The sequence below is a fragment of the Echinops telfairi genome, unplaced genomic scaffold (assembly GCF_000313985.2).
Source record: "Echinops telfairi isolate 266 unplaced genomic scaffold, ASM31398v2 ScPeMD7_18;HRSCAF=68, whole genome shotgun sequence".
Lineage (NCBI taxonomy): Eukaryota > Metazoa > Chordata > Mammalia > Afrosoricida > Tenrecidae > Echinops > Echinops telfairi.
This window is the reverse complement of record NW_022103915.1, coordinates 27,926,018-27,940,068: the sequence shown is the minus strand read 5'-3', so window position 1 is coordinate 27,940,068 and position 14,051 is coordinate 27,926,018. Positions and strand designations below refer to the sequence as shown.

Genomic DNA, 14,051 nt, shown 5'->3' with positions numbered 1-14,051 from the left:
TGCCCAAGGTGCTCCCATCTTTATACAGCTGACTGCCACTTCCTTCTCCCACAGAACTACTCACCTCAGTTAGCAGCTGAGCACTTAACCACGCCACCACCAGTACTGGACCACAAGGTGTGCGGTTCAAACCCACCGGGCGCTCAGCAGGACAAAGTAGAGAATATCTGCTCTTGTAACAATGTGCAGCCTTGACACACTATCCAGGGTCACTACGAACCAGAAACGAGTAGGTGGCAATGGTTTGGGTTTTGGCGTGGCTACCTACCTACCTGGATCAGAACTTAAATGCTCACCACTTGGTTTGAGAGAGGCTGCGGTTTACAGCAGAAGCTCTAATTTCACTGAATTCTTGATATAAATTTAGCCTCCACTGAGCCCTTTCCCATCGGAAACAGGTAATGAGGGAGATACACTCTGAGGCAGAGTGGGTTGACAGTAAACTCAGACTGCCCTAGCCAGCCCAGGCAGGAGGGTCTTGTCTCTGGGGCTTGTTTGGGCATGTCCTTGATGAAAACTGGGGTACCGGCCATACCTGTCGGGGGCCCCCAGAATCAATCCTATAAACCCTTCTCTCTGCAAAGTGTACAAATTCCGATCCCAGTCCCTTCTCCACTTCCGCCCAAGGCTGGGGTGACCTGATCTGCCGATGACCTCCTTTGTTTCCCTATTCTGTAAGTAGCACACCGCCTTGAATTCCCTGGACACCATCATGACTTCATGCTGAAGGTCTCCCTCACCCAGACCGCCTTGTCTTTGAATTTGTAAGAAAGACTGCCAGAACATATGGCTACTGTACTTCCTTTCACTGGAGTTTGCTAGCAGAAAAAGACAGGTATAAAGATGCCCAAGTACTTCTATGATCCTGCGTTAACAGCAAGGAAAGAAGCCAAACCAAACCACAAGACCACCGCCCTCTAGGTCTCCAGGAAAGAGAACCCCGTCATGGATCCGGGTTGCTTAAGCACCACTAAATAATACACAGCACTCACCATGAAAGAGCTAGGGAATCTCTTAGGGGAAAACAATTGAGTAGCGGTGCTTGTTTCATGCTTCTCCAAGAACACGGTGTGCAGCATAAAACTGAAAACTGACTGATTAGGTGAAGACAAAAAGCCATCAGTGGGGGTAAAAATCTTTTTTAAAAAAGTGATAGTAAACAATTTTGTGCTTGTTAAACTTAGATAAACGATATGGATTGTCTATGATTCCTCTACACAGGGCCTAGGGTTGATTCCCATGTCAAGAAAAAGATGAGAGGGCTTCAGAAATTTCATGGAAGAATGCTTTTTTTTTTTTATCGAAGAATTCTATTGCCTTTCAATTCCCCTTAAATTACATTGCCAATATAATAGGCCTACAATTAAGAAATGTTTGCTTACACACACACACAGGTACACATTTACATTGAGATGCTACCTTAGTGGGTGGATTGCTCAGAACGAGGATAAACTATCACCTAAGTCGGGCAACTCCTTTTCCACAGAAGCAGCTATGCCTGCCTCGCTCCTTTTTCCTGTCAGCGGTCACTCTCCTGGAACAGCTCTAGCGCGGGGAAGACATCGGACAGGGCTTTTAAACTCTCACTGCAGGACTTTCCAGTGTGCTGGTCGGAAGACTCCAGACAGCCTGTGTTAATGCCAAGTACCAAACACTAAATGCCTCTTCCAAGCTGCCTCCCCGTCCCCACCTTCAGTGGCTTAATCCTCTAACTCGTTTCAATGTCCCAAACTAGGACTTCCTGAGCACTGTCACAGGATGTGCCACAGGCAGCAGGGCACAGAGCTGATCAATCGGTCAGTAGACTCGGGAGTGGAAAGGCATGGGTGCAAGCGCACAGCCAGGGAGGAGGAGGAGAAGAGGCTGGGCACCTCTGAGAAACAAAGAAATCCACACCAAAAACCACCTCACTGCCAGTGAGTCGACTCTAACTCATCGACGCTATAGGGCAGGTAGAAGGGCTCCCGAGGGTGTCCCAGACTGTAAAGCTCGACAGGAGCAAACATCCTCATCTTTCTCCGGAGGAGCCACTGGTGGGTGAAGCGGCCCGATTTGTAGCTCACTGTGCCACCAAGGGCACCTGGGGTCCTGTTTGAAAGACAAAAGGGCGCCAACTCCCAGGCAGGGCCAAAAGCGACTACCAAATCAATTCCAACTCCTGGTGGCCCTCTAGAACAGGGCAGAACCGCCCCCGTGAGTTTCCAGGGCTGTAGATCTTTACACAAATAGAAAGCATCATCGTTCTCCCTAGCAGGGGCCGAAGGTTTCAAGCTGCTGATCTTGCGGGGCAGCAGCCCCACATGAACCCAGAGCTATGTGCCCAGAGCTCCTGGTCCAGTCCGGACAGAGGTCTTAATTCATGCCAAGGATATCTGACTGTCTTCCTCTGATGGGGTTGGAAAGTATCATGTGCTACTCTCAGAAAATTAGAACTAAAACAAGCCCACCGCTGCGCTGAGTCCACTCTGACTCATAGCGACCCTCTTTAGAATTTCCAAGACTATGAATCTTTACAGGAGGAGGGAGCCTCATCTCGCTCTCAAGGAGCAGGTGGTGGGTTTGAACCACCAAACTTGCAGTTAGCAATCCAACAAGTAATTGACAACCCCAGAGCTCCTCAGACAATTAAAGGAAGGAAGAAATTTGTGTTTTGTGAGCAAGCATCCAATTACAGATGAAGAAAATTAGTAAATAAAACAATTGCTGATAAGGCTTGATTTGGTTTTCACCATTCTAGACTGCAAAAAGCAAAGCAATTAATATTAGAGTTCAAAACTGATTAAGAGACAAGGGGAGCAGATATCAAGGAGTTCAAGAAGAAAGAAAATGTTTTGAAACTGATGGTGGCAGCAATTGTACAACATGGCTTTATGTGATTGAACGATGGAATATCTGGAAGGGATCCCGATAAAATTATTAAAAAATAATAAAATTTAAAAAACAGATTAATATTGAACATATTTTCTAAAAAGTTTTGCAAGTGGGCAGCCTTTGGTAGTCTACATACTAAAGAATTTGGGATTCTAAAATAAAGTCGTGGATTCTAACCAGCCATAGGCAGCCTGAGTGCAGATTTCTGAAGCCTTGGCTCCATCTTGAGTTCCTCACTTCCCTACTCGGTCTCCTGACTTCTCCCCTTCTGGAATGATCCATTCCCCCACGGATGAACAGCGGTTCAGAAAGAAGGTTCAGGACCCCAGAGGGTGAGGCTTCCAAGAACAAGGGAAACTGGTTCCATAGCTTTACCACCAAACCCTGGTCCCACATGCCAACCACTTCCTGGTTCTGCTTTGAAAGAGAGAGACCACGTGTCTTGCTGGGGTCTCACCCCACACGCTCTGAATCAATACATCCCCAGAGGGCCCTGCCATTGGTGAGATGGTTATTTCCTACGCTTCTCTGTGGGTGACCACGGTTAAGAACCACATCAAGGAAGCCCTTCAGAGTCAAAAGGACAGAGAGAGAGAATTGAAAAAAAAAAAAAGAAAGATATTTAGAAAAGCCAGGTGGTGAAGTTTTGTTTATTTTTTAACCAATGTGTCCTCGGGAAGCTCTCAAATGGAGAAGGCTAACTAACGGCTGCTGTTGTCCACCTCGTCATGGGTTTGAGTAACGTGTGTCCCTGACGGGGGCCATCGGGGTGGAGTGATTCACTCCTGTCAAGGTTTAGAAAGTCACTCTTCAAAGAGCAAACCCAGGGCCAGGAGGTTAAAGTTCACAAACTAGAAGAGAGGGTAAGAAAAGGGTCTCATGTTCAGTTCAACAGTAACTGAGCAAACGGTATCATGGAAAATATCTTTAGAATAAAATTTAATAGAAAATGAAACTAAGGTAAGTCACCCACTTTGATGGGGTTTTTTTTTTAAATCGCTTGAGAAGCAGTCCTTTAATTAAGAGTTTCTTCTCCTTATATCATCTTACCATAAATTATCCAAAATGAGGGATATCTAATTCAGGGTCCCTTTCTGGCCCCAGGGGAACCCAATGGAACCCCTTATTTATGCTTTGTCCTAAGAGCGATAGACTACTTCACAAACAAGTCTCTATTTGTTCAAAGGTTAGCTCCCAGCCTGCTGCGTGTGGGCACCTAAGTACCCCTGCCTCAAACCAACCCTGGAACAAGACGCACAAGGAGGGGCCACTGTGGCGGAAAGCGCCCATTTCCATGTGGATTTGGAGAAAGAGGGGCATGAGGAAGAACTAGAAGGCTGCTGTAAAGCCTGGAGCATTCAGAAGAGACTTGTGTAGCACAGAGTCGGGGGAAGGGGAAGGGACCCCAGGAGGGGAGGAGGCGGCAAAGGCTCAGGAGGGGCAGCATTTGGAGAGAGGTGACTTACCACTGCTTTTAGGAAATTAGCTCTTAGGAAACTGCTCTTTGGGAAATTAGCAGACCAGAAATCAGAACGTTAGGAATAGGTTGTAAGAAAGTATCTTTTAATTAAATATGAAGCCACAACCTCTCTATTCAGGGAAGAGACAGTCACAGAGAGGGAAAGGGGTCCCGTGAGCTCGAATGTCCGCACCTGTGATGTGGTCGTGTAGCTGGCTGATTTCCTTGCTGGCTTAAATCCTTGGGCAAAGGGCCCTTTGTGCTAGATGTCGAAGAGCTTCCTGACAAAAGGAAATTCTTTCTGTCATTCCTTGTGATCATTCAATACCTCATTCACAAGCCTATTGCTGGAATAATTTCAAGTGCGCCAGTAGCAATGGCAATGGCCACAGGAAACTGCCACTGCCTGGAAAGATGGATAAGAAACTATTTCCCTGGAATGGGGGCAAGATGTAGGTTTACTTTAAAGAAGTTCCTCGCCTTGAACTTCGGGTTGAGCCCTAGACTAAACCTTTTCTTGAAGTCAAGGGTCCCATGGATGGTCGGCTGCTCCCTCACCCACAGCGCACTTATGCAGTGTACAAAGTGGACGCACGAAGAAGGTGAAATAGAATCTTTTTCAGCGGTCATGTTCTAGGCAGTTAGCTACAAGCCCCTAGGGCCCTACCTAGGGTCAGCGCGCTGGCTCAGTGGAGTGGGGGGAGCCTAAGACTGTGTTCCCCACAGGATCAAGTAGAACTGCTCAATAGAGTGAGCTTCTGAGAATGCAAACCTTTACAGGAGGAGAGGAACCGCATAGTTCTCCAGCTGGGAGCTTCGAACTGGTGACCCTGCAGTCAGCAGCCCAAGGAATAACCCAGTAAGCTACCAGGGCTCCTGCGCCTATCAGATGGACGTTAAAAGTTATCCGTCCTTCTTCTCTGCCACCCAGGAGAAGTAGGAAATTCTCTTTATGATCCCCCAAAGAATTTGTTTATTCAACAAGTTTTGTCCTCCTCGGCATGCGAATCCTGTAGTTACTATTTTTTAAGTTACTCAGATCTCCTAAATTAGTTGGTGACAATTCCCTGAAATTCTCAAGGTGATCATTTAACATCTTATTAACAAGTCTATCGTTGGAACAATTTCAGGTGAGCCAAACCTAATTTTAATTAAACCTCAATGTGCCTGCCGTATTCTTTTTTTCCTCTCCTACACCACAAGGTACCTGAGATAGTTATTGTGCCAGCCTGGCTGATAAACACAGGTGGGATTAACTGAAGGGCAGAGAGATAAATGGCTTGGTGAGCCTTGCCTTTCTTGTCTCTCGCTCTGTGATCATCGGACCAGTGTGTGGCTGCCTTGCTTGTTCTGTGCCTCAATTTAAAGGTTACGCTACCTGTGGGACGCCTAGCCTGTGGACTGTGTCACTGTAAGTTGAGGTCCCTTTAAGACATCTCTGGAGCTGGGGACTGGCGGTTGGTGACCTGCCTTGTGATTGGCTGCTGTGCTGACATAGCCTAGCTCTCTTTACAAATACAGGAAGATCTGGCAGCAGACTAGACTTGAAGGACTGCTAGTCTCTCAACTTTCTCTCATGCACGTGAGTTGCACTGAGCCATTTGTAGTGCTTTATAATTTAACTGTTTATTTCTTATATTATATATTTATCTGTATATGATTTAACAGTTCATTTCTTGTTATATATCTAATTATCTTTATAAATAAATATATTAAATTATCAGCAATTTGGTTTTATCTCTCTAGAGAACCCTGTCTAACACAGTACCCGAATGGGCCCAGTTCCTTTCAAAACTCAGAAATACAGAACGTCTATGTATAGTTTCTTTACGTTTCTTATTGTCACTTTTAACTTTATGCATCAAAATGCATCTTGCTAGCTTGTTCTGCTCCACGACTTGGCCCTTTGGACCTAACATCCAGCTACGTAATCAACGTTTTGAAATAAAGTACTCAACAATCTACCCATTCTCCAATATTTCGGGGCCATTCATTCGGTCAGTAAATTTATCAACAGCTTTGTAGGTGTCCTGCACTAAGCGGAACTCTGTGCGTTTCTAACTACATCATTAGCCAGAAAGAAAACATGAAAAGCACAACTCTGGAAAATGGAAAAGCACATTTTTCCCCTTGTTTGGTCAGATATTTTGCCTCGATTCGTACACAGATCTTGTGACTATAATTCCATTACTGGACATGTTTGGTCATGTGTGAGGGAAAAGCTAGAGGTAAGAGTCTTGTGGCTTTGCTGACAATGCCTCAGGCTCTGTTTTTGTCTTCAACAGCCTGTCCCAGCTCAATCTCCCTGGTCAACCTGCACGGGCACTGGCAGCACAGCCCCCGTTCAGTGCAAGCTCACTCTCGTTCCCAGGTAAGCTGCCTTTCAATAGCTATCTGACACTATTCCTTTGGGAATAAGGCAGGAGGGAGAAGGTACAAAGAGGGCGTGGAGGCTCCATCCATGTATGACTGACCCGCTGCCACCTCTCAACACCACCACTCAGTGCCAAATGGTGGCTCTTGTGAATTTGCTTTAATTTCTTCAGCTTCAACTTGAACTTGCATATGAGCAACCAATTGTGTGGCTCTGAATCTTAGCTTATAAAATGGTAACCTTCAAGAGATTGCAAGAAGATCTGCATAGCAGACTAGGGCCAGGGAAAACCAAAACAACCATGGTATCAAAAATACAGTCAATTCTATTGAAGGAGAATCAGTAACAGTATCAAAGCAAAGATTTTACGGAACATTGAGTTATGGGGGTCAGTTCATATCCAGACCTGTAGGGCAATTGAGAGCCAATACCTCGGGAGCTCCACCAGTCTCTATCAAGATAGTAAAGTCTTTTTTCTTTTTTTTTTTAATTCTGAATTTTGTACCAACTTTTCTTCCTACTTGATCCTGGACTTTCTAATGTGGTCCCTCCCTCTCAGAGCAGTTGGTAGTGGTAGCTAAGTGCCATCTAGGTCTTGTGGTCTCAGGGCCATGGAGATGGATGCTTCTGTGGTCCACGCGTTTACTGGACTGTTTCCATGTCTCTTAGATTTTAACCTTTCTTTCCTCTGGACAAGGAGAGGTCACGAAAGACTTCTAAGACCGCAGTCACACTTCTCACCAGAGGGGTGTGTCAGACTATGCAGTGCCAATTGACCCTGGTGTCTTCTGCAACCATGGTCCTGAGTCCCCAGGCCCAGTGATTCACTGGCCATAAGTCTAAGGAGCTTTCATAACTTTGCCCCCTGTATGCTCCACCACATTCATGGACATATTTAGAGCAAAGGTGAATCACAGGACATTTCTTATACTGTTTCTCATCAAAACACCAACCCAAGGATTATTCATTCAACCATTTACCAAGAACTACATGCTTGCTGTGTACTGATTTCTGCTGTTAAGTCAGTTCAAAGTCATGGTGACTATGTACAACAGGACAAAACACTGTCTTATCCTGGGACCATCCTCAAAATTGCTGTTTTGTTTGAACCCGTTGTTGCAGCCACTGATCATTCATCTTGTTGAGGGCCTTCTTTTGTGCCGACCCTCTCTTTTAGCAAGCGTGATGTCCTTTTCTGGGGTCGTCTCTCCCGATAACATATCTAAAGTATGGGAGAGTATGTGCCTGCCATGTGCCCAAACCAATTCTAAATACAAGGGAACTAGTAAGCAAGCAGACATAACTTTCTGTCTCCCTGTAGTTTGTATTCAAATTCAGGGAGACAGACAGTTCCACTGTTCAGGTATTAAACTGTTAACATCTAGCACATTAAGTCTATTGGCTAACTTTCATAACACCTTGAATTCTGCATCTGTGAGGTAAAATTATAAAGATATTCTAACATTGTGATGCAAAAGGAAAAAGACATTAGCACAAAGGCGTCGTGACAGACTCAGCATTCCAGTTGGCCCTGAAGACTGAACGAAAGTCGGAGGTGGGAAGAGAAGTACTCTGTCAGGAATCCAAGCGATAGGAACAAGGGCACAAGAGGAGATGGGTTAAGGTAGAGTAAGAGCTTGAACATCATAGGAAGAACGTGCACTTTACTCTGCTAGCAGCTGGAAGTCTCTAAAGATTATTTTTGCTTTGTATGGAGTACACAGTTAATTTGGCTGCTAGCTGAAAGGTTGGACATGGGCGTCTACCGAGAGGCATCTCCAAAGAAAAGCCTGGTGGTTTAATTCTGAAACATCAGCCACTGACAAGTCTACGGAGCACAGCTCTACTCTAACAATGCAGTGCAGTGAGTGAGTCTCTCAATTATACGGCTTTTCTGGAAATCAGGTGTATAATTCTGCACACACACACACACACACACACACACTTAGCAGAGCTACAGTCTGCCCTATGATTGAGTCCTGGTAACATAATGGCTATGTGCTAGGTTGCAATCCACAAGGTCAGCAGTTCAAACCACTAGCCAGCTCCATGGGTGAAAGACAGGGCTTTGTACTCCTGTAAAGAGTTATCGTCTCGGACACTCACGGGGGCAGTTGTACCATACCCTATAGGGTCCCTATGAGCTGGCATCAACTCAATGGCAGTAAGTTTGTTTTGTCTTCTTTTGGTTTGCAAGGGTTGGGCAGTTTATTGTACAAATGTTACCTAAAACTCTTGTGGAGATGGGCTGGTTACTTTACAAATTAGATGCTGTGACCTACTGAGTGGACTTGTCAGTTTATGGTCTTGGTGGTAAGTCTTATAAAAGGGTCAATCCCACAGAGGTTGAGAGAGGCCTTAGTACTATCAAAGAGGATATAGCACAGAGTGTGGCCTTGGCTCTCTGGGCCCCTGTGCTGACAGCCTCCTAGACCCAGGAGCTGGAGAGACAGACCTGCCACACTGGAGTTGGCAGGAGCTGACAGGAGAGATGGCACAGCAGTACCAGTGGCAGGCACGAGGAGACCAGTGAGAGACAGGTATGCTGGGCCTCTGACCCATGAGGTAAGAGCGAAGCACCTTTGGACAGGAGGCCTACTGCCTGAGTGGGAAGCATGTTAGGACTGCTGACTTGTGGAGCAAGAGAGAATTGCGCACCTTCAGGCAGGAAGCTTGCCAGAGAAGTAAGGGGCCTCTGGGCACTGTGGGTGCAACTGAAGAGCTATAGCCCTTGCCTAGGGAGGGTGAAGGACAGACTACAAGCAAGGCCTGGTGGTGAGCTTGACTGTGAGCACCCCAGAGAGAACGCTGGCAGCTGTCGGCGTAAGAAGCTGTCCTGATTTAAAGCCTTGAGTCCAGTCTCCTGAGTTGTTCCTCTAAGATCGAGGTTGATCTTGACCTTAAGTTATAGCCCGGGCTTCCAACTAGTTGCTTTAGGTCTGACACCCCCCCATCCCCCCACCCCCCCACCTCCCGTGGGACCGTGCCTTTCCACCCCATACACGCTGAATTTGAATCTATACTTTGAACAAGACCACCACGTGACCGTAGATTCTGATTCAATCTATCTGGAGTGGGAAGGCAGATTCTAAGCAGGGGTCAAACATTCTAATACATCCCATCCTCTCAATGCCACGTGCACAGACAACACATTTTTAAACCCAACAGAGAAGGGAGTGTCTTGGGGCAGACAGCTGATGTCAGAATGTGTAAGCCTGATGGGCAACGGAGGCATGTCTGCCCGCCCCCTAAAGGGTCTGAGCTGTGCTCTCTGGAATCCGGAGGACTTCTCACTGCAGTAGCTGGTGGCAAGGTTTACGCTCAGGGGGGTGGGGTGGGGGGTGGGAAGTGGAGTTGAGGGCGCCTTCTGAGAGACCGTCATGAGGGAAAGTGCCCTTGTGTGAGGATGAGGTACATCACCGCGTCCAAACCCAAACCGAGCAGTCGTCGACCAAGTAACTGGCCTGGCACATGGCCGGAGGCTCCGGAAGCCCTGACTGCCTGTGCTCACTTACTGATCTGCAAGGAAGCTTCGGCGGGGACTTCTCAAGATAGTGGGTCTTGACTCAGGCAGGCACACACCTGTGCGTGTTACTTGGCGAACAGTGAAACGCTTACACTATCGCCACTTCAGGACACGATGCAGCAAAAGCAGAAAAGGAGGGACAGACAGAGACAACGTCAGAATCGCAATCACCTGTGAGGAAGGCAGGAGCAAGCCGGAAGCAGAGGGAGTGACACAAACTAAAACCCTGACGGACTCGCAGCTACGTCTCATCAGGCCAGTCTCCTGGCTCATACCGCCTTCTTCCTACACGGACAGGAGAAAGATGCACCTGACGATGCCGGAGGAGTAATCATGCCCTTGCCGATGCAAACCTCAATCAGGCCAGATTTAATTAAGACCAGGCTGCTTGAGAAACACATTTCTATTTGTCTTTATTATGGTTCAATATCTTTGAATGTCTGTTTTGGCAGAGAAACAACGTAGGAGAGAAACAGAAGTCTATCATACTAGAAGTTTTAAGGAGTAGGTTTTAAAATGTATCACTAGCAGTGGCCGGTTTTTTGAAATGGCTGTAAATCCACTGCAAACTGACTTGCTCTACTCAGCAGGCTGTGTGGGCTTCGGTAAAGGCCCTGGAGCTCCCCCGTGGCTCTCCAGGGATGCTGGCTCTCAGGAAGTACCTCTGCAATCACCAAGCTCTGAGGATGCCCAGCCACAGGAAGAGGGCGAGCGAATGCTCTGGTCAACAGTCCAAGCTGAGTTCAGCTTCCAATTCACTCCAACCCAGATGACATGTGAGTGAAGAAGCTTCCAGATGGCCCCAGCTTCTCCCCAGCCCCCCAATCTGAATTTTCTCCAGTCCTAAGTGTCCCACACTGAAGCCCCAGACATTGTGGAGCAGGGACGAGCCACCCCTGCTGTGCCCTGACCGAATTCCTGACCCCCAGACTCTGCAAGAGCACAATAACACGGCTGTTCCATCCACTAAGCTGGTAGCTGGAAACCCAGTGCTAACCCACAGTCTCGTGCCAGCTCCCAAAGGTCAGCTTCTCATCAGGTAGAGCCCAGACATTATTATTGACTACAGGGAAATCGTTCATTCAGAGGTCAGGCATCACACAGAGCCCCTTCCGTCAGGCAAGATTACCTGAGGTCCACTTTGATAGCTCTAGCCATTTTGAATCGGTTAATGTATGTATGGAAAGGAACTAGATAAAAGCTAGGGACACACACACACACACACACACACACACACACACACACACACACTTCCAGTAAGGTCATCCTGGAAGGAGGAGATACGCTGTAACTATTGTTGACAGGAAACTGCTGCTCGAAACATTAATGAAATATTTCCTCCCTCAAAGAATCAACTCATGAAATTGAAAATGATCACTGTCACTTTTTTTTGGGGGGGGGGGGGACCCCTAAGACCTCTCCCTAGCAATAACAAGCAATCACAGATCAGAAAAAGACACTACGGCAAATTTCACATTCAGACACAATCCGATCAAAATCACATGTACCATTTCATTCGTGTTTTTCAACAAAAGCCCAATGACTCTCCCAATAAAATAGTTAACTATAATCTTCAGGCTCCAAGGTGGGTAATGTGGAAAGTACAAGCATCAAACTGAATTTAGAAACCAAAAAAAGCAGCAAATATAATGAATGTATGATAAAACGAAACAAAATCACTAGGGAATACTTTTTTGGAAAAAGGAAAACAAACAAAAAATTGCCATCTACACCCTCCCTCCACTCCCCCACCAAGCCTGGTCATTCTATCGAGTCTGTAGTCAACACTGCCCTCTGGTGATGCAAAATAGAAGACAAATGCCAGATGGCACTGCCTCGGTTCAGTCTTTACTTGGGACTACAAATCCCAGAGAGGCTTTGCTCCCTCAAAACACTCAAACTCATTGCCACCACGTTGTCCCAACTCATCGCAGCATATAGGACAGGGAGGAACTGTACTGGTGGGTTTCTGAGACTGTGACTCTTTACAGGAGTGGAAAACCCCAGCTTTCTCCCCTCTATTACTTACCTGCATGTTAACTTGGAAATTTATTAAGTCATTAAAACTAAGGACACTACTTAATGGAGGCAGCAGCTCTTAAACATGATCCTCACAAAACATCACGTCCACATGAAGGAGCCTTGGCTCCTCGCGAAGGAGGGCAGTGTGCACCCTCCAGCTGCTCCTCTGGAGGACGCAGCATTTGCTTCCACCAAGATGACGGCCTTGGGGCCGCGGTTCCACTCTGTCCTGCAGGGTTGCTGTGAGCCTGAATTGGCTCAAAGGCAGTGGGGTTTGGGGCAGCAATTTTCATGTTCACATGAAGTGCAATTCAAGGAAGGCCCTGAAGGCCTATTACCGGAGTGATGGCGGGGAGTGAGATGACAACCTCACTGTCAATCAACAAGGAACTTGACCAGGAGCAAGCCCGGTTCTCACACACGTGTGTCTAACACACGGAGAAGGAGCCATCGAAGTAAAGCCTCATGCTGCCAGCTCTGCCCGTTAGACTGCCAGGAAGAAGCTCAGCAGCAGGCTCGAGAAGCACACTGGAGACCAGGAGTCCCCACCGAGCGAGGGGCTTACCCAGGCTGGTGCCATCCAGGCCCATGATGCACTTCATGGAGGTGATGATCTGCTGCACCACAGGCGGTGACAGTGCCGTGGCGTACACCGCGCTGTGAGAGTGTGTCCGCAGGTAGTCTATCAGCTCCTAGAGAGACAAAGAGGCAAGCCTGAAGTTCGCGGCCAGTGCCAGTGCTGGTCTGCCTTCTACAGCGCTGGAAACAAACACACCTCTTCTTAACACGCGGACCCTTGGCCGCAGGGCCCGCTCTCAGTCACACGGGGGCCAGAAAGCTGGCGGCCTTGGCAGGCTTTGCTTTGTTAGTCTCAACAAGTCACCGCTCAGAAAGCTCGTTTTCGAGACACCCTCTCAATTTAGGAGACGGTATCATGTTATGCTACGAATGAAATGAGAAGGCGCCTGGGTTATTTTTCAGATTTCCTTCTGGGTACCCCACTCCTCACTTTTTGAGATGGTGAGGTTTCCAAAGACCAGGTCACTCTGCAAAAGTGAGTATTATGTAAAACTGGAGGGTGATCACACCAGATCACAGCGCAGAGGACGACGACATCATCACTGAACTGCCGAGCTATGCTACTCCCCAATGGCCTCACTGCTGAGAACCCTGGTCCAGTCACGCTGGCACAGAACCTTAACCATCGGAGCCAGTTTTCTCTTGCCTCCAACTCTGGTGTTCGCTGCTGCCAAAGTACTGTTCTCATGTGCACAGCAGTCATACAGATTGTTGGCTCTTGTTAAATGTGAGGTGTCAGGCGAGAGTGGAGAGTGAGGAGCAGCTGTGGAACAGATCCCTCACACTGTCTTCACACCGCCTGTCTTTACACCCTCACTGCCTCAGTTTCGTAGGCACGAAATATCCTCCAGACACATGGGATCTGCAGTGTGACATTCACGTGGCAGAAATTAAATGGTAGAAATTAAACACAAGTTGGGAAATCCTGTCCGTCAATTTCAAGGATTCCAAACGAATCAATTATATATCCCTTTTCCCTGATACCTTTTACAACTTCACTAAGTTTTAAAATAAACTGTGCACACACACATATACCAGGATTCAATAAAGAGCTATCAGGGCACACATACAAAATGTGACAATTACTGTCATTTCAAAAATACTAAATGTTCTAGAACACATGTATTGTTCCGAGACGGTCCGCCCGTGTTTCCCGAGTTTCCGTCTTTTGGCTCAGTAAGAAATCCTACCTCAAGCAGTTAACTCAGTAAGAAATCCTA

The 14,051-nt window shown here is 47.1% G+C and overlaps 1 protein-coding gene across 1 annotated transcript in view; it reads right to left on the bottom strand.

Annotated features, from left to right (window-relative positions):
- Window positions 1–14,051, bottom strand: part of SPTLC2 (serine palmitoyltransferase long chain base subunit 2) — an 86,786-nt gene that overhangs the window by 18,476 nt on the left and 54,259 nt on the right. Inside the window, exon 9 of the mRNA XM_045288166.1 lies at window positions 12,818–12,944. Within this exon, the coding sequence (XP_045144101.1) occupies window positions 12,818–12,944 (127 nt within the window). The remainder of the gene's footprint in view (window positions 1–12,817; window positions 12,945–14,051) is intronic.